The sequence below is a fragment of the Scatophagus argus genome, chromosome 9 (assembly GCF_020382885.2).
Source record: "Scatophagus argus isolate fScaArg1 chromosome 9, fScaArg1.pri, whole genome shotgun sequence".
In the NCBI taxonomy this organism is placed as follows: Eukaryota; Metazoa; Chordata; class Actinopteri; family Scatophagidae; genus Scatophagus; species Scatophagus argus.
Window position 1 is genome coordinate 24,707,650 of NC_058501.1, and position 24,590 is coordinate 24,732,239.

General features: G+C 43.2%; 3 protein-coding genes across 11 annotated transcripts in view; 1 reads left to right on the forward strand and 2 right to left on the reverse strand.

The window, feature by feature from the left end:
• Window positions 1-3,153, forward strand: part of LOC124064265 (SH3 domain-binding protein 5-like) — a 28,760-nt gene extending 25,607 nt beyond the window's left edge. For 2 of the 4 annotated variants that reach the window (XM_046398558.1, XM_046398561.1), the window contains 2 exons: window positions 1,502-1,850; window positions 1,986-3,153. The gene's annotated coding sequence lies outside the window, so the exon portion shown is untranslated. The remainder of the gene's footprint in view (window positions 1-1,501; window positions 1,851-1,985) is intronic. The other 2 variants (XM_046398560.1, XM_046398562.1) reach the window with 2 other exon arrangements.
• On the reverse strand, window positions 78-14,124 carry capn7 (calpain 7). The gene is made up of 21 exons (XM_046398557.1): window positions 13,744-14,124; window positions 13,373-13,481; window positions 12,011-12,168; window positions 11,842-11,909; window positions 11,309-11,548; window positions 10,810-10,896; window positions 10,432-10,558; window positions 10,079-10,164; window positions 9,898-9,991; window positions 9,250-9,396; window positions 8,985-9,091; window positions 8,657-8,777; window positions 7,792-7,936; window positions 7,308-7,407; window positions 7,008-7,143; window positions 6,430-6,505; window positions 5,933-6,078; window positions 4,616-4,678; window positions 4,400-4,530; window positions 4,063-4,155; window positions 78-3,111 (listed from the first exon to the last, which is right to left on the reverse strand). The coding sequence occupies exons 1-21, from the start codon at window positions 13,843-13,845 to the stop codon at window positions 2,967-2,969; spliced, it is 2,481 nt and encodes an 826-aa protein (XP_046254513.1). The 5' UTR covers window positions 13,846-14,124; the 3' UTR covers window positions 78-2,966.
• Window positions 14,125-15,332: 1,208 nt separating this feature from the next.
• LOC124065246 (C-type lectin domain family 12 member B) lies at window positions 15,333-23,774 on the reverse strand. Of its 6 annotated transcripts, none has more exons than XM_046400466.1 (8): window positions 23,036-23,774; window positions 22,339-22,416; window positions 21,511-21,624; window positions 20,186-20,577; window positions 16,356-16,434; window positions 16,095-16,258; window positions 15,867-15,970; window positions 15,333-15,790 (listed from the first exon to the last, which is right to left on the reverse strand). In XM_046400466.1, exons 1-8 carry the CDS (start codon window positions 23,097-23,099, stop codon window positions 15,664-15,666), a joined length of 1,122 nt encoding a protein of 373 aa, XP_046256422.1. In that variant the 5' UTR covers window positions 23,100-23,774; the 3' UTR covers window positions 15,333-15,663. The 6 variants fall into 6 exon arrangements, with proteins under 6 accessions (XP_046256422.1, XP_046256421.1, XP_046256425.1 ...); XM_046400469.1 differs by lacking the exons at window positions 15,333-15,790; window positions 15,867-15,970; window positions 16,095-16,258; window positions 16,356-16,434 and adding exons at window positions 17,773-19,541; window positions 19,618-19,721; window positions 19,846-20,018 and having other exon boundaries at window positions 20,107-20,221; window positions 20,348-20,577; window positions 23,036-23,764; XM_046400468.1 differs by lacking the exons at window positions 15,333-15,790; window positions 15,867-15,970; window positions 16,095-16,258; window positions 16,356-16,434 and adding exons at window positions 17,773-19,541; window positions 19,618-19,721; window positions 19,846-20,018 and having other exon boundaries at window positions 20,107-20,324; window positions 20,451-20,577; window positions 23,036-23,763.
• Window positions 23,775-24,590: the final 816 nt, after the last annotated feature.

The window sequence follows — 24,590 nt, forward strand, 5'->3', positions numbered from 1 at the left end:
GAAATAAAACATAACTGCGTGAACAACATGTCGTATAATAACATTATGTATGAAAATAAAAGCAAAGGACACAGGAGCAGATATCGTTTTCTGTATTCAAATTTCCAACATGTCAGTCTACCCAACATTTAGTGCAAGTTCTGCAAACGTTACATCAACATTCATACAACAGGTGGCTGCAGCATTTTCCTGCTGCATATTTAGTCTGCTTCTTGCCATTTAAAAAGACATAAGTGAATATGGAAACAGAGAGACATGACATTCAGGCTAATAATGATTCATCATTAATCAACAAGTGCATATTTAACAGAAGGGTTTAGAAATGGATGTTCAAAGGAGCAACTTGTAAAATATGGAGAGAATCGAAAGGTAAACTACACTACGAGAGGGTCATTTCATTTTGTCATAGTTGAGTGTGTGTGTGTGTGTGTTTCGTGATGAGTTTATGAGGCAGTTCAGCTCCTCTCAGTCCAAGCTTGAGTTCAGAAGGCGTACGGTTGGATTTTTTCTGCTCAGTAATGAAAGCAGATGAAGAATATTTCCTTTCTGGACATTTTGTGAGTTTGTGTTGTTTCCTTATTAGACTAAATGATAAGAGAGCTCGTGAAATTTAGCAGGAAATTCACAGCTTGTATTCATCGCTCAGCTGAAACTACGGGGGCCTCTACAGGCACAAAGTGGTACTACAGACAGGACAGGCTGCAGCTAGCTGGTTAGCATGCTAACACTGTTGCTTCTTCACAGTGTGTTGATGATGTTAGTTCTTATCTTCAATGCTGTAACCTATAATTCTGGAAATATCTTACAAATTGCACCTTTAAAGCTATATTTCAACCCTTTAGACCATCAGCATTATGAGTTCAGTGACAATCAACAATCAGTAAACTCAGACCTAACAGCAATCATAAATTAAAATTGTCACCACGCTCTTATGAAGTTGAACCATCAGAACTGGTTTATTTGCACTAATAATACAAAGTCCCTCATGTTCTCTTTGCATGTCAAGCCACCGTGTGATTTGTGGATTTCTAAACATTCAGAATTCTTCGTCTCGCAGGCCACAGTACAGCGAAAACAGCAAAGACCGAAACAAGCAGACGACTGATCGGACAGTCGCACAGTGAAAAACAGATCAGATGATTGTGGTCATCAGTAAACTGTTTGAGTCACTGATGACGGAAACATCTGGCGTCAGTCACGCGTTGATGTGCTGCCTTCCCGCCTTTACATCACTTCACAGTAAGCTGAATGGTTTTTTGGTTTGGCACTGTTGGCTGGACAAAACGAGCAACGTGGAGACGCGTCCTCCAGCTCATCACGGCAGGGACATCGTCCACTTTTGTGTGTTGTATTGCACTGTAGCCTCAAGTCTAACACAAGCCTGTGCAGCTCACTGCAGTCAGACTCACTTCGCTCGTAACTCTACACGTAAACATGTCTGTCACCGGCTTCTCGTTCTGAACTTTAAACCTCTAAACTGAACTTCTTTCCTTTAAAACAGGCCCGAGGACCAGCAGTCCAATCGAGAAAGTCAGCGTGGCTCCATTTTCCATCAGCGAGCTGCAGATCAGTTCAGAGGCAACGCTGACTCATCAGCCTTTTGATGCTTGGACTCCGTTAGAAACGTCTTCCACGCACACACAGGGAGCTAAGCCTGCGACCAGCTGACTGCTTCCAAATGATGCAACGTGACTTCAACTCTCACCACAACATCCAGCCAGAGCCTGAATCTCATTCAACAAATCCTCCAAAGCATTTCCACGACCGCAGCAGACTTTGCTGCTAAAAATCTGCAATGTAGACTCAACACCTGAACCAAGGCCAGCTGCAGAAACACAAAACAAGCTGAGGTGAGGTGACCTATCCGTTCTCATAAACAAGTAACGATAAACAAAATGAGAAATAATAATAATGGAAAAAGTGCTGTATATAAAGAAAACAGAGGATGTGTACTTGGCAATGCATTGAGATTTTTTTTCTTGCAGAAAGTGTGTGAAAGCTGTGGTAACATGACATCATTCAACTGCTGCCACACTGGACTCCCTGTGCTGCCGCTCTGTTCCTGAGAATACAAAAACCTCCACGGTCATTTAAGGAGACAAACTGATCAGGTTGGGTTGTTTTCGGTCACAGCTGCTTGCATCAAACATCTTCTTCTTCTGCAAACTGTTTTGCTGCAGTGAGCATCTCAAGCACGAGTTGGCTGTTGAGGCTGGCTGTAAACACTGTGAGATGATTATCTTCCTACCTAAATGCTTATGTTTTATTCCTTCCTGGTTTCTACTTTATAATCTTATATTTTGGACCAGCTCTACACCTGCCTGACTGCACGTGTCACTGGTCTGAAGACGTGGTGGTTGCCTCCACTCCTCTGGTTGAACCTGCCTAAAGGGATTTGCTCCCATTGAGACACGAGAGTGCCAGCGACTGCTTGATTCCACATCGCAACCCAACATGACGCAGTATGCTGTAGAGTGGAGGAGCCACAACCCGAGAGAGAAGAGACGTGTTTCTTTGAAGAAGTCAAACACCAAAGCATTTGCACTTCTGCACTGCTGAGGTGCTCACTGCAGCAAAACAGAAGCTGAAAAGAATTTGCTTTCAAGCCGCCTTGATGCCAGCTTTGCGGCTCACCGAACTATCTGATTAGAACAAAGATCTCCATGCAAAATGAGTCAGTACTTGTCCACTGGATCCATATTTTTCAGTGAAAGTGTGTTTTAATTGATGAGTCAGTTGGTTTTGTTCTGAAGTTCCTCCTGATGATTCCTTATTAATATTTTATTCCTTCATCGTAACTGTGATATCATCCAGTCAGCAGTGACCAGTCTGTGATCGTGCAGTACATCGGTGACGGTCTGTCAAGGCTGTCAGTCACACTCTGTGTCTTACTGAGGCCTCATCACATCCGTAGTCCAGTTTCACAGACATCCCACGATGCCACTCGTCCCCATCCTGCTCCGTCTTCACTGAAGCTGGGAGACCTTGAGTGGGGAAGTGCTGGCAAAGTCCAAGAAGAAGGGTCCTTCCTGTTTGGGCAAGAAGGTGGTGGGGATGACGTTGTAGATGCCTGCAGGGACGTGTTCCACCTCCATGTAGCAGAAGCCGCATCTGGAAAAAGAGTGAGAAAACAATAAAAATGATCTGACTGATTGACAGAGCAGCTCCTTTGTTTCCAGCTCCAAATACTTTGCCTAAATCTGAAAACTACGCAGCGTGCTTGATGTGCTAACGTCCTGTCAAAACGGGCGAGTTCTCGTCTTCTTGGCGCACTCAGGAACTGTTGCCGATGTGTCCTACTGACATGCAGCGCGTGAGACAGAACTACGCTTTGAGTTTTAGTAAAGGTGACTGGTGACCATAAATTATGGAGATTTAGCTGATTTTAGTTTTTAGGTTTTTAAAGCAGATAAGGAAGTTACAGTCTCTCCAGTTTTCCTGCTCAGCACATACATGGACAAAAAGTCACCTGATCATTAAATATGTTTGTCTCTGATGCTTTCAAATCATTGCACTGATTGACAGCTGGTGGCAGGAATGCATCAACAAAAAAGCAGAAATGTAGGTCCAAATGAAATCTGTTTTAACTTCTGTATTTTCCCTTTGAATTTTAGTCATCAGAAAATAATGCCACAAGCGACTGAGCTATCTGCTCATTTTCAAAACAGTTAAGCTAAAAATGGACCACAGACTTTGTCATGACTCAGTGTCCTCATGACCAACTTTAACAGGTCAAAACTGAAGCATAAAAACCTGGAAAATGACTTTATGAGAGCATAAAGTTGCTCTCAGTGTGTTTCATAATGTCATTTAAATTACTGGGTTACATAAATGACCTCTTTTAGGTCAACATTCAAATCATTTCTTTTATTGACTGAGACATTTCTGTGTCCAAATGAATTTCATGTTATTGAGAACAAAGTTCAGTTCGTCCCTGTTCTCCAGCTGAGCCCACTGTGGGCTTTAAGTCCACAATCTGCATTAAACATCTACTAATGTGCTTTTCACCACTGACGGCTGGTCTGAGATCAGCACCTCGTCAGCAGGTGTTTTTATCTGTACCTGTAATCTCCACTGGTCTTCTTCTGGAAGGTGGCCGATCCCGGATCCCCGACCGTCGACACAGTCACCATCTCAAAACCAACACTGTACTGCCTGCACACACACACACACACACACACACACACAGAAAACCAGAGAGTCACTGCCAGCCTCGGCGTGGGCACGCGGCTTTGCAAAACTCAGGTGGACGTTCGGAGGACAAACCTCAGGACCGAACTGAGCCACAAACCAAAGTGCACACACAGCATGACAAAGGCTGTTCCTACAGACTGTCACCAGATAGGCTGATGTCGACCTAACATATCAGATAATCTGCCGCTGGGAGTATCGGCCTGACCTGGATCCTCGGAGCTCGACGAGCAGCGGTCCAGACCGCTCCAGGTTAACCTGATAGATCGGGTTGTGTTTGTAAGAATCCTTGTAGTTGCCACATCCTCCGGCGCTGAGGCCCTTCCACTGGCCGTTAATCTGAACACAGAGGCAGAGACACGAACACAGTGACTACAGATGAAAGCTCACAGCACGACACACGGAGGTGTGTGGACAAACATACCCGTTTGGTGTGAGTGAAAGGATTTGGGATCTTGGAGAAGGTGAATTTGCATCCAGAATACACCTACAAAGAGAAAGAAAACCCGGTGTTATTACGGTCTGCAGCCGGATAACCAAAATAAAACGAGCTGCTCTAACAAAAGAAATCTGGTTGGCAGATGGGATTTAAAAAATGAACAGAAGACAGATAAGTTGCATAAATTAAATACAAAATATAAATATGAACAGCCAATGTTCCAAGGCAAATTTTGGTGAATTAAAGTACTGAAAGAAGGGAAAAAAAACAAAAAGTCTACTTAACTTTACTTTCTCTTTATCAGCAAGTCTAACATGTTTCTAAAAGCTGTTAATTTATTCATGACTGTCCACACAAAAAGAGCTTTCCTATGAGTGCAGCTCTGGTGGAAAAAAAGAATCACGTTTCCTGCTTTGATCTGCGATGAAAACTCAGCAAAGAAGAGAGAGTTCAGTCAGTTAGTCTGGAGAAGATTTTCAAAGAGAAACACTGATCTGATCAGAGACGCCATCAAGGAGTCTATGAATTATAAATGAGTAAAAAATATATATCTGGGTCAGAGCAGAGGAGAGGAGAGAGTTCACATGAGAGACTGGAACACAACTGAACAGTGGAGTCTATCAGTCATATCAGGAATGTCTGTGGAGGAGCTAAAGGACCAAAAGAAGGTGGAGGAGGTGGGTGTCAGCTGCAGGAAGAAAGAGGCCTTCCTCAAAGCCAACCCTCCCACTCCGTCACACAGTGAAGCCAGCAGAAACGTCAGGACAAACTCCCCTCTGCGGTGCAAACACAAACTGTCAAACCTTTTCTCAAACACAGTTTCGTATCAGCATCTCTCAGAAGCTGCATTTCAAATATACCCTTCATATAACAAAGGACATATTTGACCTTAAATACCATGTAACCCTGAAGTTGTTAAAGTCTGAGTGACAACATTAGGTCAGTAAGTCATCGGCGTAGACTCGCTGTGGGAGGGTTTTATAATCCACTTCCTCTGCTGGCTAACTGGTCTGGGATGGCACTTAATTTGGTGGATACACATCTTACAGGTAGTTACTGAGTGCTTCGTCACATGATGCAACATCAAGCACCTGAAACTCTGTGCCATCCAAACCAGTCAGCTCGTGGTGGACTACAAGGCTTCAAATATGGACGTAGCTGCCCAGAAGCTACAGACTGTAAAACGCAAAGGCTTAACACACGTGTTCAACCCGGCAGACAGAAGATCCACACAATCAGCACAGTTTAGAGGTGGACTCCCAAGATTAGCTAAGCAGGTGTGTACAGTCAAGTCTTTCTCACCCGCAGTGTGTAGTTGATGGTGTTCTGTTTCTCATACTGGGACACCACCAGTGTGAAGGTGTGTGTCCCGGCGCTGGTCAGCCTCATCTTGGTCAGGTAATGTGGGCTGTTGATGCGGATGCCATCGATGTAAGGTGGGGGGTCCGCTGTGGAGGAAACCAGGAGAGTTCATCCAAAATGAATAACCAGAGCCGAGAGTTAAGGTGGAACTGTTCACACTGCGGAGCGTTTCTGCCCTTCATCTGTTTTCCACGCTAAAGTAAAAGGTTTATCTCGTCTGTCTTTGATGACCGAGTACCAGGGAAGCTGCAGGTCTGTGATGGACTAATGTGTCTTGTAGGTGTCTGACCCTGTTGCGTGTGACAGTGAAACACAGGAATAAAGTCGAGACAGAGTGCTGCCTTCAGAGTCCTGCTGCCACAAATCGACAGTGTGAATGTCACAGCTCAGAGCCACAGAGAGAGAGGACGTCTTCCAAGGCATCAGTCTGACCTTACCTGGGTAGTAAACCTTCTTCCCATCGGTCTTGTAAACAACAAGGGTGATAAACTCCCTGTTTTGAGCAAAATCATCCTAAACAAAGAGACAACAGTCATTAGAGAAAAGCGAAGCGTCACACTATTCACATCATAACTTTAATGCTACTGAAGTGCCAGCAAAATACAAATAGGACACATCTTGATAGGATTTTAAAATTCACAACACATCTCCACTTCCTCCCACTGTACAAAAGTGAAGCCAAAACATCCCTGTTCCGGTGAAGTCACCTGGAGCCACAGTCTGTGCAGTCGAGAGGTGGAGCTGCGGTATCGAGGTCCCGCCCACACACCCATCTGAGCCAGTGAGGGGCAGCGTTCAGTTCTCAATCACAATGTTTAGGCCAAACTGAGCAGAAAATGAATTCTTGAACGTCAGTGTGATAAGAACTACCTAAAATGACAGAAAGCATCTTTGGGAAAAATTTCTTTGACGTGGCCCATCTGCTAACATGGAGGGGGAGGGGCTTATGAGCTGTTTTGGCTTCACTTGTGTGGGGGCTCTCTTGTTGTCCACCTTTACAGTCAATGCCCTCTACCTTGTCAGTGATGTGTCTGGTGAGCAGCACCCACACAGCAGCTCCCCCTGCTGGACACTGGACCTCCAGTTTGTACTGGGGATTGTTGGCCAGACTGTAGACGTCCTTCACTGGGCCCTGCTTCCCGTCCCAGCTACTGCAGACGAAGACACAAACCAGAGTCTGTATGTGCTGACTGCAATCACAGCTGTTCTGTGAGCTGTGTTCTGGCAGCTCTTCAGCTCAGGAGAAATTAACACTGAACTCACATTTCCATCTCAGTGTTCACCAAACCTGGTGAATAATCACAAACACACACACCTGTGAATACAGGAGGACTCTTTGAACAGGCTGGGGTTCCAGCTCAGGTAGATGACGTCATAGTACTGACAAAGATCCTCCCACGCAATCCAGAAAACTCCTGCAGAACACAAGACACAAAACTTGTTTATTAGTAACTGAAATATTAGCTGTAGTCCCACACAAAACAGAATTATACAAACGAATTAAAGAATGATAAGTGATTAAATTATTTGTGTGCAAGTGGAGGATGAAGAAAGAAGCGGAAGAGAAGATATTTGTTATTTATATTGGATGGAAAGTCCAGCTAAAGGTGGGCGATTTGGCAAAAACTAATATGATGAAGGCTGAACAATTAACCCAAATATGATCAAAATCACAATGTGGCCAAATGCAACATCCAAATCACAGTTTTTTGATAAAGGTGCAGTGTGTGATAATAACGGAGTACTGCAGAGCTGCAGAGACGCCCTTCATGCTGCATTCAGGAGAGGGAAGGGAATACCATTGTCAAACTTCTGCGCTGTCTTGGGGTCAAAGTTGAGGTATTTGAGCAGTTCGGGTGTCCAGTTCTTCTCGTCACGCTCGCTGTAACGTCCCCTCCACCGCAGGTGACTCCACGGATTCTTCAGCTGCAGGAAACGCATTCCCTACAAGAACAACACGCACACACACACACACACACTTACTTTACTGATGAACCAACAGGTTTCATGTGGGTGGAGGGTAGGTGAGTAACTGAAACTGAGATCAAGGCCACGATATGAACCTCCATGGTACTGAGTCACACCGCTGTCTTCCAAACCCACAACCGCCTCATCCGCCACAACTTCATCACTTTTCACTTTAATCGTACCACTGTTTATCATCAGTCCTGTCCAGGGGGGCAAAAACAGAGGCTGCCAGCTGCTGTTGAGTGACTTTGCTCTAAATGGTGCATTCAGGTGTTGCTCATAAATCACAAAGTTTGAGTTGCCTTCAAATCCAACAAAGACTTTTTGCTGCAGTTACTTCATATGTAGCCTGGCCTTGAGCAAAGTTTATTTATTCATTCTTCTTTTCTTAGTTAACTTAGTTAGTCTTTAAAGTTAATCTACCTTCACAGTGTTCTCAAGTTTAGAAAACGTTTTCCTGTTTTCTTCATATCCACCCCCAACCCCCAAGCAAAAAAACAGAGACCTGAACCAAACCGTGAATTTGAAGGGTGGTGCTGAATTCAAATTGTATATGAACTCAATTAGTGCAAGAGAAACTGATCAAGAACAGCCGTAACGTTCAGGACTTGAGCTTCTGTCGAGGATCAGTTTGAGTTACTGAAGCTTGTGTTTCCTGCCGCATACCGATGCTAATGCTGCTTCAATTACACTCACCTTGTATTCCCTGATGTCAAGAACAGCATAGGCATGTGTGGGCACTAAACCCCATCGCTCCCCTTCTTCCTCCGTCATCACACCCGTCGCCGTGGTGATGAGGACATCCCCCCTGTGAAACCTGGCAACAGAGAGAGAAGCAGACACTCAGAGAGGTTAAGAGGGACAGAAAAGAGAAAAAAGAAAGAGCACAAAGGACAGAGACAGACTCAGAGACAGACGGAGACACAAACGGACAGACGCGATCGGAGAGTGTGAGGAAAAACAAACAGCAGATTCATTTAAGTGAGGAAATAACCTTTTCTGTGTGTGCTTGTGTGTTGCTCACCTCTGGAAGAGCATACGGAAACTGTCGTCCTTACTGAATGACTGATTGTCAGAGTGCATGGCGATGCGTTCAGGGATCCAGCCAGTGAGCGCGTGCAGATCAATGTTCTGTAACACAGAACGTTATTATACCATAACAATTTAAAGCCTTGTTTCAGCAAACCTCTGCTACTTTGATCACATTCACGCATGACTTCTTCACCTCGGCAGGTGAAGCGACTAAATTAAAAAGGGTTTCCTCTCTGGGTTTCTCCACCTTCACTCACCGAGTTGGAGCCGGGGAAGTCGTAGCCTCCCATCACCTTCATGTAGGCCTTCTCTATGAGGGAGACCCAGAGCTCGTTCCTGTTGCTGGAGTAGGAGCACAGCAGCTCTCCATTATGATCCACCGGCAGGTAGTCGTCTATAATCACCTGCAGGGTGACGGAGACAGGTGGGTTAAAAGACTGACTAGGACACCACAGCTAGCTTGTCTATATGTCTGTGAAGAGCCACTACGCTTTTAGAGATCAGCAGGAGAAGAATTTTAAACCTTTTTGTTATCTGATAGTAAATCAGAAGAAAAAGTTTGGTACCAAATGTCATTCTACTAAGGTGAGTTTAGACTTAACAGCACTCTGGATTATTGCAAATGTTTGGGTCACACAAGTCACAAATGATTCCTCACAATACCAACAACATTAGTGTAGCGTGATGGTCACAGCAAGTTTAAACAAAACAGAGGAAACGAGACTCGAGTTACGTCTCAGCTTGTACATTCAACAAACTGTGAATTAAGCTCATTCTCACAGTCTGACTCTGTCTTTTAGACATCACCTTCACTTGTTGTGAAACCATTCTGACAGCACCTGAGATCATTTTTCTCCATTAGTTTTGATAACGTGCTGCATTCTGCTGGGTGTTGGACCATTTACCTTCCTGGGGACTCCGTTGATGTGAAGCTTGACCATGTACTTCCCACATGGGTTATACTCTGGCTCTCCTCGTCTGTTCTGAGGGTAGATGACGCTGGAAAATGACAGCACGTCATGTGAAAAATGTTTCCTACGTTCAAGTATGTGCCTTCACAAAACACACGGAGGCCCCACACAGTACCTGGTAATGAGTTTCTTGTTGTAGCGCCTCTCGTAGGCCGCGCTGATGGCTAGAGATGCCACAAATGAACAGTCAGAGACCACCGTCTGGACAAAAGGACAGAGGATCACATTGTTTAACCTTTTACTATGTGTACATTAGTAAGAAGGCTGCTGCAACTAATGCATTTACATAGAAACCACGCAGTCACATTTCAGTGTGTTTGGAGCTCTGAATGTTTAAATGCTGGATAACTACAAAAGCTTTTTGTCTCAAGTCTACCATGAAGATCTTCATCTGTGGTGATGCTGTGCCCTCTGCTGGCTGAAGTTTTACAGTCAGTGAATTCAGAACAAAATACCATCAGCACCGACCTGTTTGATGCTGAAGCTGGACACAGACATGATCATGGTGGGGTTATTGCAGATCTCGTCTGGCCGGACCCAGCGGGAGAAGATGGCTTTCTGTTTGGGTGACAGTGCCAGTTTCCCTGTTTTGTCCCTGGTGAGAAGAATAACAAAAGAGCTCAAGTGTCTGTCTGCAGGGATCCATACAGCATTAAACAGAAGGGCAGCTGTAGAAACCCTCAATGCAGCAACAAGGTGCTTCATGAGAAAAAGAACTCAGTGAAATCCAAAATGTAAAGTCCATCCCTGACTGGCCTGTGTGACAATGTGAGTGTTATTTATCAGCTTTAACGAAGTGCTGGTAACCTTGAAAAACTAAACTAAAATAAAAGAAAGCACACTCACGAGAAGGGGACAGGAAAGGCAAATCGTTCCCTCAGGTCCACACTCATGAAGGGCACATAGGCTATGCCATTGATTGTAGATGTACTCCTGACAATTGAAAAGCACACAGGTAGTGAAGGACAGCAGCAAGCATCTGATTTCAGTCAGTCTGAAGGCTTGTGATAAGCAAACAAGAAGGAACTTCAGACGTGTCATAGACATGAACAACATTTGTGTTTCTGTGAGGGTGTGGGAGCCACCACAAAACCTCCAGACAGTGCAAAGACAATTGCTTCTCTGTTTTTCTTTTCTGCTTTTTATAGCAAACATATTTAACATTAGTTTTAGCTTTCACATGGTTCCCACCTTGTTTCGAACATGTCCAGGACATTTAAAATACAAACACAACACAAAAAAGTCCTTGGGAGCCTGAATCATTTGTGTTCACAGACACCTTTAAAGCCTTTTACAGTCACAGAGAAAATGTGATGGGTGGCTAATGAGCGGAAAACAGTCTCACCTGAGCACCTCGATCTCCTCAGACGTGTAGCGCTGACCCTGGGGCTCGCTGGACTGGACCGCCCGGACCGGCTGGGGCTGTGGTCGGTCCTGGAGGGTGAAGTCTGGCCCGAGGGGGAAAAACTGGCGGACTGGTGCTCCAGAGCTGCTCGCACCACTGGCCTTGGAGCCAGAGGGCCCCGTCCTGTCCTGAGTCTGACCTGGAGTTGATTTGGACTTTGATTCTTTGAGGCCCTCCGCCCTGAGAGAATAAAGAGAAGGAGACCGTGAAATGCACTGAGGAAATTTAATCACAGGACAGCATTAATCACCGGTGAAGCCTGGATTTTACATTTTTCAAAGTTCGTTTAACATTAGGGCTGCAAATAACGACAGTCTTCATTCTGCATTAATCTGCTGATCATTAAACCATTAATTGTTAAGTACATAAAATGATGCAGCTGCAGGAGACACACATGCAACCTGCTGAACGTTACTCACATTTCTACCCTTTTCTTCTTTATATTAGTTCAGTCACTTTGAATGAACACATACCTGTCTAAAGCCTGACGTGCTAACTGCTTCAGCTTGGTCTGCAGCGCCGGGTCTGACGTCTCACTGGACTGTTGCAGAAACAAAGGTGGAAACGAGCGGTGAGTGTGTGTGAGAGATGAAAGATGGTCACCGTCTCAGCGAACGGAGAGCAACAGAGTGAGAGACCGACCGTGCTAATGCAGAGCTCCACAGCCTGAGTGTACAGCTCAATGGCTTCATCGTCATTTCCCTTCTCATCCTCTTCGAAGGCCTGCGTGACCAGGAAGTGGGCACGCTCCAGGTCCACCTGCTGCCGGGACTTCAGCGGGTCACTCTTCTGTGCCTGGACTGGGGTCAAAGGATGCACACAGTGGACACTTTGTTAACTCACTGATGTTAACTGCACAACAGCTACAAACATGAACATTCTGCCATTTTGGGTGACTTTTCTTTTAATATCCACGTTTGGCTTCCGGATTCAATTCAGTCAACCACAACTGGCTGGACTGGGATTCGGTTTAAGAAGGCTGTTTTTAATGCTGCCTTTTTATCAAGACTCAGACTGAGGCTTCAGCAGTACACAACACATAAAGACATGTAAAGGTCATAATGTTCAGTTTTTGGAGATGTGTTGCTTCAGCTGTTTGTGCTTCTGTTGATTTGATTTGAGTCTACTCATTTGGTCTTAAAAGTCAGAATCACACTACAGTTATGTGGGTTTTGGTTACATTAACTGCTGTGGCTTAATGAGATGGATATTTAAAGCATTTTATTGTGTGTGCAATTTTTCTAAAAGTGTTAAAAAATAAAAACTCTTTCGAGCTGCTGTTACAGTAAAGGTTTCCTCCCATTGCACAGAAAAGAGCAGGAGCATAAAACATCTGCACTCAGTACAAAAACGTCATCCCCTGGCAACAAAACAGGACACACACACACACACACACACACACACACACACACGTACTGTAGCCACCCTTAGTGTGAGGAGAGTCATGGAAGAAAATATGTCACGCAGCAAATGAGAAAAGTATGTGTTTAGGACCCATTCAGTGAACAATTTCTTACTTATTATTACCAATCACAACAACTTCTTCACCTCTGCAAGATCAGATTAGGTATGTCCAGTAAAAATGTAAACCTTTTAAAAGAAAAGTAAAAGCACTTCAAGAGTTTCTGGTAAACACAAAAATATATAAAGCCAGTGTGGTGAAATGATTGGTGAAACACACTGTTGAACTAAACAAGTAAAAAAAAAAAAAATCAGTTGAATCTATTGCTCATTTCCACATGATGGCAATGAATGTGTGATGTGAAGCAATGCGATAGTGAAAATGAAACAAACAGTATAAACAGTCCGCTTGGTTAATAAAACCTCATGAAGCATTAACGTTAGCAGAAAAATTCTGTTAAAACACGAGAATGTGTGCAAGTTTGTTTTCCAAAGTGGCCTCGAATGACACTGAGTGCCAATTTCTTAGTCACCGCTCATATGAACAGCAAAGGTACAAAGTAAAACAGTGGATCCTAGGAGTGCCTCCTCAGGTGATCTCACCAGCATTGTGGAGGGCTTGGACCCGATCCAAGTACTCATTCACTTTGTCCTGGATCCCCTCCAGTTTGGACCCCGCCATGCCAGCATATATGAGGGCCTGGGCTGCTTCCTGCGGCGAAAAATCCCAGAACTTGTTATGAAAGTTTACTAACTGAGAGTCAGTGGCAGTCTCAAACTGTTACTGTAAAGTTATTTTGAAAATTAGGGCTTTTTTCATCTACTGTTTAATGTACTCATATGTGCATTTCTACATATAATTGGCAGGCTGTTTACACAAGTGAATGTTTACTTCTATGAAAAACAAGCTAAGTGCTAACACTGACAGACAGCACCTGTTTACTCCTATCAGGTTAGACTGTATAGCCACTTACCTTATAATAAAATACAGCCTCATTGTATTTGCCCTTCTGGTCAAAGGTAACAGCTGTTTTGGCAAATTTGACAGCGTCGAGTTCCAGCGCTGTGGAGTCCATGCTCAACAGAACTTACCGACAGAGTGGCAAGTTAGCCAGCGAGCAGCTTAGCTAAGTGCTAGCTGCCGTAATTCGCCAAATTAACAAAATGCCTGTCTTTCACTCGAAACACAGCTCGTTTCATCAACTCGGACAAAGCATAGTTAAGATAATAGTGATAATAGTCTTTAACGCCGTGGAAAAACAGGCTCGTTAAAGTTTTACCTTCTGAGAGATGACAACTACACAAGCGGACACCAAAACAACAGTGTTATTTCCGGGAGACACGGCCCGCGCAGGCGCAATGGAGGCACAGTATAAGTGTGGCGCATTCACGTGCAATAATAAGAAATCAACGCGTCTTCTTCTTCACGGTTTTCTCGTTCTACAGCGAGATTTTTCGAGGTCTCGCCTCTCCTCGTTCGTTTAATTCACTTGTCTAGTTTGGCACGGCTCCTGGATGCCGATGGGATCTTGTCTATGTTGTTTTATCCCAATGATACTCAACAGATGTACAAAAATAGCCTAGTATCGCTGTTTGATATACCTTAAGACTACAGCAAATTATTATTAAAGCATTTATTAGCTTCTGACTCTGGGAAAGTGGAAAAAACAAATCACACACATTTAGGCCATTCTCAGTTACTTTATATCGCTATATAACTATATGACAGAGTAATGTATTGTAACGTCCCCGCAAGAATGTTCCATGGTGTTAATGTTGATAGAGTTCATGTTAATGTTAGAGTCAGATCAGTTAGAGTTGAGAGCTAGGAGTTTTATGGTTTCCTACGGTCTGTGAATGCATGTGTGGTTGGATGTGAGAGGGAGGGGGCGGTTGAGACTGAGCGGAGAGAGACAGACAGTTGTTTTGTGGGACCCCTTGTATTGTTTTTTTGTTTGTTTGTTTGTTTTTGTTTGTTTGTTTGTTTGGCGTGGTTACGGCCGACAGTAACCGACTTGTTCTTCAATCAATGAAGGTTTGCTGAACAACTTCTCACCATTCTTACACGTCCGGCTGGACGTTACAGTATCTTTTCTTAAACGTCCATTCACAGCATCACTGCTAAATAATTATCTATAATCTTGTCATAAGCACACCCACCTGCTTCAAACATACTCGTATAGCTCACCCATAATAAGCACTCACAGCAAATAGGAATCTCTGATGCAATCTGAAATTTGCCATTTATCCACACTAGTTGTTTATTTAACTTGTCCCCATCCAGCCTCAACCTCTTCACATGAGGCTGATGAAGATGACTTCCATTACTGTTGTGTGGAGGCAACTGATCCCCACTGTGCACCTCTGCAACTGCGGCCTCTAAATCCTACACACTGGACGAGTAATAACATTCCATTAAAATGAAATACTTGTCATTGCTCATATGGTCATGTTCATGTCTACTTCACATATCAGAAAGAGCTAATCATGGATAACAAAAATGTGACATAAACATGAAAGATATATCACACTTCACCATTTATTTCATTTCTTTCTTGACAAGACGAAAAAGATTGTGATACCACAAAGATAAACATTAGAAATTTGTCTTTGCAAAACACACATCAAAACACTTCCACATTACTGATTTGGATGGAAAAGACAGTCACAAAAATGTCCAGCAGCATTTTTATGCAAATCAGTTGACTAAAACTAAAATTTGGGCTGAATTTAAAAATAAGACAGATAACAGTGTAACTGCACTTCAGTAAAACAGCTCCTGGCCTCATTCTGTTGACAATAAGAGATGTAGCGCCCCCTACTGGCCAATTAGCAGCAACAGCTTCAAACATTTCAACACTTTCCTGTAATGTTCTCCAGTCTGACAGCAGTGTTTAAACAGATAAACCTTTACTCTGGCAGATCCAGTGGTTTCTTTGCCCACAGTTTACTGCCTTCAGCCCCTGGTTCAGGACAGAAACTGCACAGTGACCCTCAGTAGGTGGTTGTTGTATCCAGGAGCTGAGGGAAGAACATGTTGTTTAGGTCAAAGCTGACAGATTTTATGATTCAAAACCTTTCAGAACACGTCTCTTACTCTTCAGTCAGATCACGTCCATCCACCCACTTCCATTTCCCCTCTTCAACTCTCAGTCCAATCCAGTATCCTGAACTGGCCCAGGTGTAATTACTGACAAAGGCCTAACAGAGAGACAGAGTCAGATCAACACTGTATTTAAATAAACACACTGTGGCCTGCAGACTCACAGTGTGTTCACACTTAAAGAAAATACTCTGACTTTCATACATGAGGTTTTCTCCTTACCTTCTCTGCATCGTTAGATATAACAACCAAGTGTGAAACCTTCTGTCTGCAGTCTGCTTGAGCTTCAGCCCAGGTTTTCCGATAAGCCGTTAAAGCGATATTAATGACATAGCAGCTGGACTGGAAGGAGGCCCACCCACTCTGACAGGAACTACACTTTCTTACTGAAACAACAGAGAACAAACAATAAACTGCATTATCACACTGGCATACTGTTGTTATTGGTTATTTTTGGATCCCATTAATGAGTCGTGAACAAACCTCCTTTTATTTTGGGGCAGTAGACATCAATGCTCCACTGAGCTCGACTGACGTTGGACTCTGTCCACTGTGTCTCCATGTGTTGTATTGTCTCTGCTAAGTTGTTCCTCTGTGTCTTCAGTTCCTGGATCTCTGCAGTCAGTCTGGCGTTGTTTTCAGACATGACAGAAGTAACTACAGTGAGGACAGACAGAGGAGGACGTTGAGGTTTGACTCTATCTAAAAAACAGCAGTGAGGGGGAAACTGTGTTTTCTCTCAAAAATCCTCATCTTCATTCTGGCAAATAAGAGATTCCTTCCGTCCACTTTCAGTGTATGTGATGGAGGACAAAGTCCACATTCTCATTCTGTGCAAAATACATTTCAAACTTTACTTGAAGCTAATATGAAGACTTTATCACCTCACTGCAGCTCAGCACACAGAAATACTGTCTGTAAAACACGATGATGGGTGACTTCTACTCGATTCCTTAACTCAGACTGCTGGAGCCCCATAGCGGCTTCAGACAAACACTGGAATCCATTTTCGCACAGGACCAATATGAACAAGAGAAGGAATTACAGCGAACAAAAACTGTTCCAGTATGAGCATCTGACTGTTTAAACACCTTCAAAACAAGCAAAGAGGAGAAGAAGCTCTGATGTGGGAGGTACTCACAGTAAATACGAAGGGCCATGATTAGCAGCAGCATCACCCAACACACTGAGAAACACAAGAATTCATTGGAAGCAGCTCAGGGACGTGATTTCACACATTCAAAGGCTTTGAGTGCATTTCAGGCATAAAACCAAAGGAACTTCTGGCTGAGCTTTGAAACGTTCACATTTGCAACCTTCATCACTATCACGTTTTGTTTAGCATCAGGCTGCTGCATTAACATCGTCAGCTTCTTCCTTAACCTCCCCTGAGAGATAATAATCAGATCAAACATTCATTTAACTAAACTGAACTTGCAGATTTACTCCTAATATGTTGAGCACACTGGATAAACCTTGATTATTATCCTGAGTGGTGAAGAGTAAGAAGAGAAACAGAGGAAGAAGCATGATTTATTGCCAAAAAACCTACAAAGAATAAAGATATCCAATACAGACAACATAATGGTGGACAAAACAGTGTCTGACATGCTGATACATAAACATTTGAATGATTTAAAATACCAGTCGCCTCCAGTGGCTTCCTGTTCATCCTGAACAAATGCTCAAAGTCCCGCTGCTGTCTTCGATGAAGGCTGTAAGTGGAGTCAGAAGGGACTCTGATCCGCCGTGCTGGTCTTGACTGGACTTCTGCTTTGAAGCTGTGACGGTGCTGTTTTTTAAGGTCTATCAGATAAAACTGTGCTGTTCTGAAGGGAAGTTCTGAGCTGCGGTGACTGTGGCAGGACACGTGACGTGTTGGCAAGAGTGACACTCTGTTCATGACTGCTAAGTTCACACCTCGAGTGCAAGATATCAGTTTGTGCACAACAAAAAATACATACGGAAATGATAATAATAATAACAACTTGATTTGTATAGTACCTGTCAGAAACCAGGTTTCCAGAGTGCTTAACGATCATTAAAAACAAAACCAACAAATGGCATACAAACAGAAGACAATCAACAAAATATAAATAGAAAATTGGTGAACAAGGTTGAAGATTTAAAAGCTAAAAGAACAGCAAATGAAATAGAAAAATGATTAATAATAAATATAGGAATTATACAATTTAAAACCAATAAGTTAAAGGGGACAGCAAAAAGACGACATGATGTGAAAGCCAGTCTATAGACGTGGGCTTTGAGAAGTGATTTTAAAGAGGTCACCGACCTCGTGAGCCTTATCTCCTCTGGAAGGTCGTTCCAAAGCCGAGGAGCCCTGACACCAAAAACCCGGTCAGCTTGAGCCTTGAACCTCGACTTTGGAACCACCACAAGGGCTCCACCCGAGGATCTCAGGCTTCGGGTTGGCTCACAGGGAGTCAACAACTCGGTTACGTAACTTGGAGCCACACCCAGACGTGCTTTGAAAGTGATCAGTAAAATCTCAAAACCAGTTCTAAGACGGACTGGCAGCCAGTGGATGGAGGCTGCGATGGGGGTGATGTGACGTCGTCTGTTGAAACCGCTGAGCTGCTGCGTTCTGAACTAGTTGGAGGCGTGAGAGGGACTTGTTTGAGATGCTGCACAGAAGAGAGTTGCAGTCGGCTAACCTGGAGAAAATGAAGGTATGGATCACCTTTTCCAGGTCAGACTGAGCGGTCTGAGTCTGGAGATCATACGCAGTTGGATGAAGCAGGATTGGACGGTTTCCTTGACTTGGGGGGGTCAAAGCTGATGTTTGAGTCAAATAAAACACTGAGCTTCCTGGCAGTGAGTTTGGACTGGTGGACTGAGGACCAAGGCTGGTTGACGTCTGGGGATGTGGAGGGCTAAACGGTATGATAGGAGTATGATATTTGGCGAGGCCACGGTCATATCTTGATCTTACGGACGACTTGACGGTCAAAGTGTGGGTCCTCCACCATTTCCTGCTCCGCTCCGAGATGGAAGTCAGTGCCTTCCTGCAGTGGGAGGATTAACACAAGACTGCACTGACGGGTTTACGTTTTCAGTGGATGTGATTCCAAGGTAGACTTTGGCTCTTTTATGTCATCCTCCTCTTTTTCCGGGCAGGAAAAGCTGCTCTATTGGAAATTATTAAGTTAAACTCTCATGTTTATGAGCTGCAAAAGTCCGTACGTGGTAATCAGTGTGTGTGTGACGTGTGTTTTAATCAGTGGGATTTTCTTATCTATAATGTCTTTTTATTTTGTGACTATTTTGGTACAAACATTTTTACCTCCACAGGTGTACTCACCCAGAGGAAAATCCATACGCGTTTGACAATTTTGACATCACAGTCAGTTGATTCAGAAGGTAATTGCTTTATCAGCCTGGTAATGGCTTTTCAATGACGTACTTTTTACTACTTGGGGGGAAGTTTTCTCAAATCAAAAGGCTCAAGTGCGAGTCCAGGTCATGTGACTCGAGTCCAGGTCATGTGACTTTCTCCAGTCTGACTGCTGCGTTTAAACAGATAAACCCTCCTTCTGGCACACCCATCCGTATCTTTCAGTACAATTTGCCGATTTCAGTCCACCTTTCTCAAAAGAAACTGCACAGTGACCCTCAGTAGGTGGTTGTTGTTGTTGTGGTTTCCAGAAGCTGAGGGAAGAACATGTTGTTTAGGTCAAAGCTGACAGATTTTATGATTCAAAACCTTTCAGAACACGTCTCTTACTCTTCAGTCAGATCACGTCCATCCACCCACTTCCATTTCCCCTCTTCAACTCTCAGTCCAATCCAGTATCCTAAGCCGTCCCAGCTATGATTAATGACAAAGGCCTAACAGAGAGACAGAGTCAGATCAACACTGCATTTAAATAAACACACTGTGGCCTGCAGACTCACAGTGTGTTCACACTTAAAGAAAATACTCTGACTTTCATACATTAGGTTTCCTCCTTACCTTCTCTGTATTGTTAGATATAACAGCCAAGTGTGAAACCTTCTGTCTGCAGTTTGCTTGAGCTTCAGCCCAGGTTTTCTGATTGTTCAGTTTTGCGTTATTTATGGCATAGCAGCTGGACTGGAAGGAGGTCCACCCACTCTGACAGGAGTTACACTTTCTTACTGAAACACCTGAGAACAAACAATAAACTGCATTACTGCACTGTGATGTTACTGTTATTGGTTATTTTTGGATCCCATTAATGAGTCGTGAACAAACCTCCTTTTACTTTGGGGCAGTAGGCATCAATGCTCCACTGAGCTCGACTGACGTTGGACTCTGTCCACTGTGTCTCCATGTCTTGTATTGTCTCTGTTAAGTTGTTCCTCTGTGTCTTCAGTTCCTGGATCTCTGCAGTCAGGTTTGAGACCTTGCTTTCTAAGGCAGCATAGGATTGATTCAGGTTGTCAAACAGGACTGTCAGATTGTTGTGCTCCCTCTCCGAGTTGTTCCTCTGTGCCTTCAGTTCCTGGATCTCTGCAGTCAGGTTTGAGACCTTGCTTTCTAAGGCAGCATAGGATTGATTCAGGTTGTCAAACAGGACTGTCAGATTGTTGTGCTCCCTCGCCAAGTTTTCACTGTCAGACATGAGTTTGTGATTGAGGTTATTCAGGTTTTGAACGGCAGCCAGTAGAGTCGTTTGGTTTTCTCTTAGCTGCTTCTCTTCACTCTTCTCACTTAACGTAGTAACTGCAACATGAAAATGAACTTCTTGAGGAACAGCAATAATAAAATTGTTTGCAACCACTTTGTTTTTGGTCATTTTTCTACTTTTGTAGGGTGAAACCTGAGAATTCTGCTTCAGTTTTCCAGCCATTTGAATGTTATAGATTCTAATTTTTTTTCTTAATCGATCAACAAATCCCATGAAAATATTCAAATACAGAATTGTAGAATGGCCACGTGGTGCAATTATGTTTTTCAGTGCCCTTATTTTGATATAAATGTGATAACGAGTTAATTTAGCTGGAGAAAACAAGCTTAGCAATAGATACAATAAATAACTGCATCTCAGTGCTCTCCAGCTCCCCCTGCAGCACGCTGTTCCACGCCATCATTTCCTTTGCTTAACTAAATATTTGACTTGCTGAAAGTGCTGTGGCTCATTGTGTGATGCACTACAGTGGAGCTCAATATGACACAGAGGAAGAAGATACGACACGCTTCAGCACACAGACAATACAGTCAGTAGGCTCGGTGTGGTGTTGGTCTGATCACAGGATACGCTGATAGTAAGAAAACCATGCAAAAGTCCTTCCTCTAATTCTGTCAGCATATGAATTCATATGTTCAGTTCAGTATACTCACACCATATAAAGAAAGTTTGATTCCAGAGTTAAATTTAACTTAAGGAAAATGAATAAATTTGTACTCATTCAATTTGCTTCATTTGGGAAAAGTAACCACAAAGTGAACAAATGCACAGCACATTACAATGGGCCTCTGAGCAGAATGTGAATAAATGATTGCACACTGCTGAAAATAAACTTAAAAATAAAGACTAGTTATTAACTTTGTTCCTAACAGATTCAGAAAACAGTTCGAGGCACACAGTTGCAGTCGGTGACAATAAATATTTTAAAAATGATTTAGGTTACTGGATGGACTGTTTCGGATACTTACAGTAGACACAAACTGCTATGATGGCCACCAGCAAAAGGATGCAAAGAATCCCAAAAAAGCAGGCCAACCACCGATGACGTCTGTTGACGTCTGCTTTCTTGTCTGTCAACAGTCCTGCAGAGAATGAGAACAACAGACACAAAATTTAAGACTTTAGCCGTTTGAGTGAAGCAAATCGAGAAGGCGTCTTTCAGAGTTACAGTGTTTGGGTACAAAGTTTTCACTGTGTGGATTCGAGGAGGAGACCAAACTTTATATTCAAAAGACTGTCAGAAACAAAAGACTTGATTTGACTAACTCTGACTTCTTTCATATGGACTGTACAACATGTAAGGACAATGCATCTCCACTCCTGCTCATGGCACAAAAGTGAAGCCAAAATACCACAGATGCGACTGCTGTGTTGGTGTCAATCAGGAGCAGCTGTCAATCATGACATTCCAGCCGCTTTTCACAGCATCAAATATGATTAAAACTCAGCTTATCAGAAAAATGAGCACTTGAACAAACATCAGTGTGACAAGAACGACCTAAAATGACAGAAAACATCTTTGGGAAAAATTTATTTGATGTGGACACTTGAGTTTTTAGTCTGGTCCATGTCCCGTCTGTTACCATGGAGGGGGATGAGTGTATGAGCTGTACTGCTGCCAGCCACCAGAGGGCGTCCAGATCACTGGGCTTCTCTTTTGTGGAGCTCTCTTTATTTTCAAATAAGTTGTTTTTCCCCTTCACTTATCACTTTACTTGAAGCAGTAGTAGAAGTATTATTAGAAATGCTCCCAGTTGCAGGCTTGTCTGAATGTTGTGTTTGTTTTTGCGACTTACCGTTTGTGTCAACATTTTGCTTTGTGGTTTCGGTGCGGACCTTCACTTCATCATACACAGTTTCCTCATTCTTTTTAGCTGAGGGGTTGAAGGACATAATCCCACTGCTCATTACTGAGTTAAATCAAAGGCAAATTCATTCATTTCAAATTAATAAAACATGCAGAAGCTCACAGGGCATTAAAACCATCAGCTATAAAACCCAAGATGATGAAATTGTGTCACAGTTAGTGGAGCATATGAAAAGTGAAAACCTTCTGACATTAAGCAATTATTTTCACAACACACTCTTCTAACCGGTTTTAAGAAGCTGTGGTCAGGCTGGAGTTTCCACTGTGGGTGACAAAAATGTGCAATCAAGCACTAAGCCAAACCCGTGGGTTCAGTCCTCAGAGTAATAATCAAGCAGCCAAAATGACATCTTAATTTTACATTTTTAAACTCACAGTCAACATCATTCTGTGGAAACATCAGCGCAGGTGTGTCGAGTTAAGCTGAAGGTAAATGCTAACTTGGGTCTGAGCGCTGGGGAGACATTGGACGGTTATAGCAGTGATCTTTTTGGTCTCCCTTAAATCCTAATTATTATGGGATGTTGTTGCAGAAAATACAAGCAGTGAGAGTGAGAATGATCACATGAACAATGAAACAATGGCCTCACAAGTTTTCATGTACGTCTTTAAAAAGGTAAACGTACCTCCAGCTTGTTGGTTGTTTTTGAATACAACCGAAGCGTAGTTAACCTCCTCCGCCTCTGCCATCACTGGCGTCGTCCTGCTGAGCTCTCTGTGGCTAATATGTCTGAAATTACAGAGGAGAGCATCCTAAAAGCAGAACTTATTGTTTTCTGTGACAGACTGAAGTTGTCTCTCGCAGCCTTGAAATGAACAACTTCTGCTTTTGTTTGAGAAATTCATTTGCATCCACGTCGGTCTGGTGTGAACCTCGGACCATACGTGCCAAGTTCTTCTATTATCAAATGAAATACATAAGTACAAAACAGTGTGCATGCTGGAGGAGGTTTGCTAATGTTTAACTGGAAGTGTTTGCTTTGTGTAGCACTAGGAAACACACACACACACACTTCACTAATGCACTTTCTGAAATTCTGTGAGTGACGACTGTCAGCAAACTCTCACAAATGAGCTGCTGAGCTGCGTGTGCGTAGTCATCACAGCCCAGTATGTGTGCAACACGTCGAGGTTTATGATGGCTGCATGCGTACAAAGAAAATTCTGACTTTTATTCTTCCTGTTTTGAGATTTTATTGTATTTTCTCGTATATTTTCTTGTCAGACTTTTCTAATAAACAGAAACAAATAACAATATTAATGTAAAGGGAAATAAAACCACCTTCCTTGTTAAAATGGATCTTCATGGTCTCCAAGTGAACACATGATTTTGATGAGGCTGGAATCCAGCACTGAAAGTCCGTGGCCTTCCATCACTCGCTGCATTAAGAGCCAACACCACCAGAGCGTCGCTACACCTTCACATGAAACTCACAGACTCTGTGATGCAACGCAAAAACCACACATGAGCAACATCTGGAAAGAACCATACAGACTGTTAGCAAGCTCAGCCAGCATCTGTGACGGTGTGTGTGTGTGTGTGTGTGTGTGTGTGTGTGTGTTTGGGCCCATGGGACAACCTGCACGTCTGTGAAGGCGTCGTTAATGCTGAAGGCCTCATGGAGGTTTAAGAGCAAGACGACATCTTTTTCAGGGACGTCGCTGCTTCTTTAAACAAGATAAAATGATCTTTTCTTCTGTTTTCGACTGAACATAAGTCAACAAGGGCTTTAATGTATGCTCAACACAGCGTGCCGTTTGATAAGAAAAATAATCATTAATCATTTGAATGTCACGTGTCATGCTGCTGTGTTGTCGCGCCTCTTTATCAGCAGAGGAAGTTTCGAATGCTCCAGTGAGGCTCAGGCAGAGAACAGCAGCTCTGGAGTTGGCAAATATGACTCATTTTGACCGGTTTGGTCTGGTTACAACATTTAGGCTTCTTTGAAACTAATCTTCAAAAGTTTTAATCTCTCTGAGAGACAGAAGAAAAAAACAGAAGTAATAAAGCAATCGACGGCGTCAAATAGCTTGCAGTGCAAATATCTGATACCTTTTTAACTTTCACTGCATGTCTGAGGTTTCTGAGGTTCAGTTAGTAATTAAGCACAAAATTGTTTGAAAATTACATGTAAACTTTCATCTGTTTTTATTACATAAACTCAATGAAAAGGGTCACAT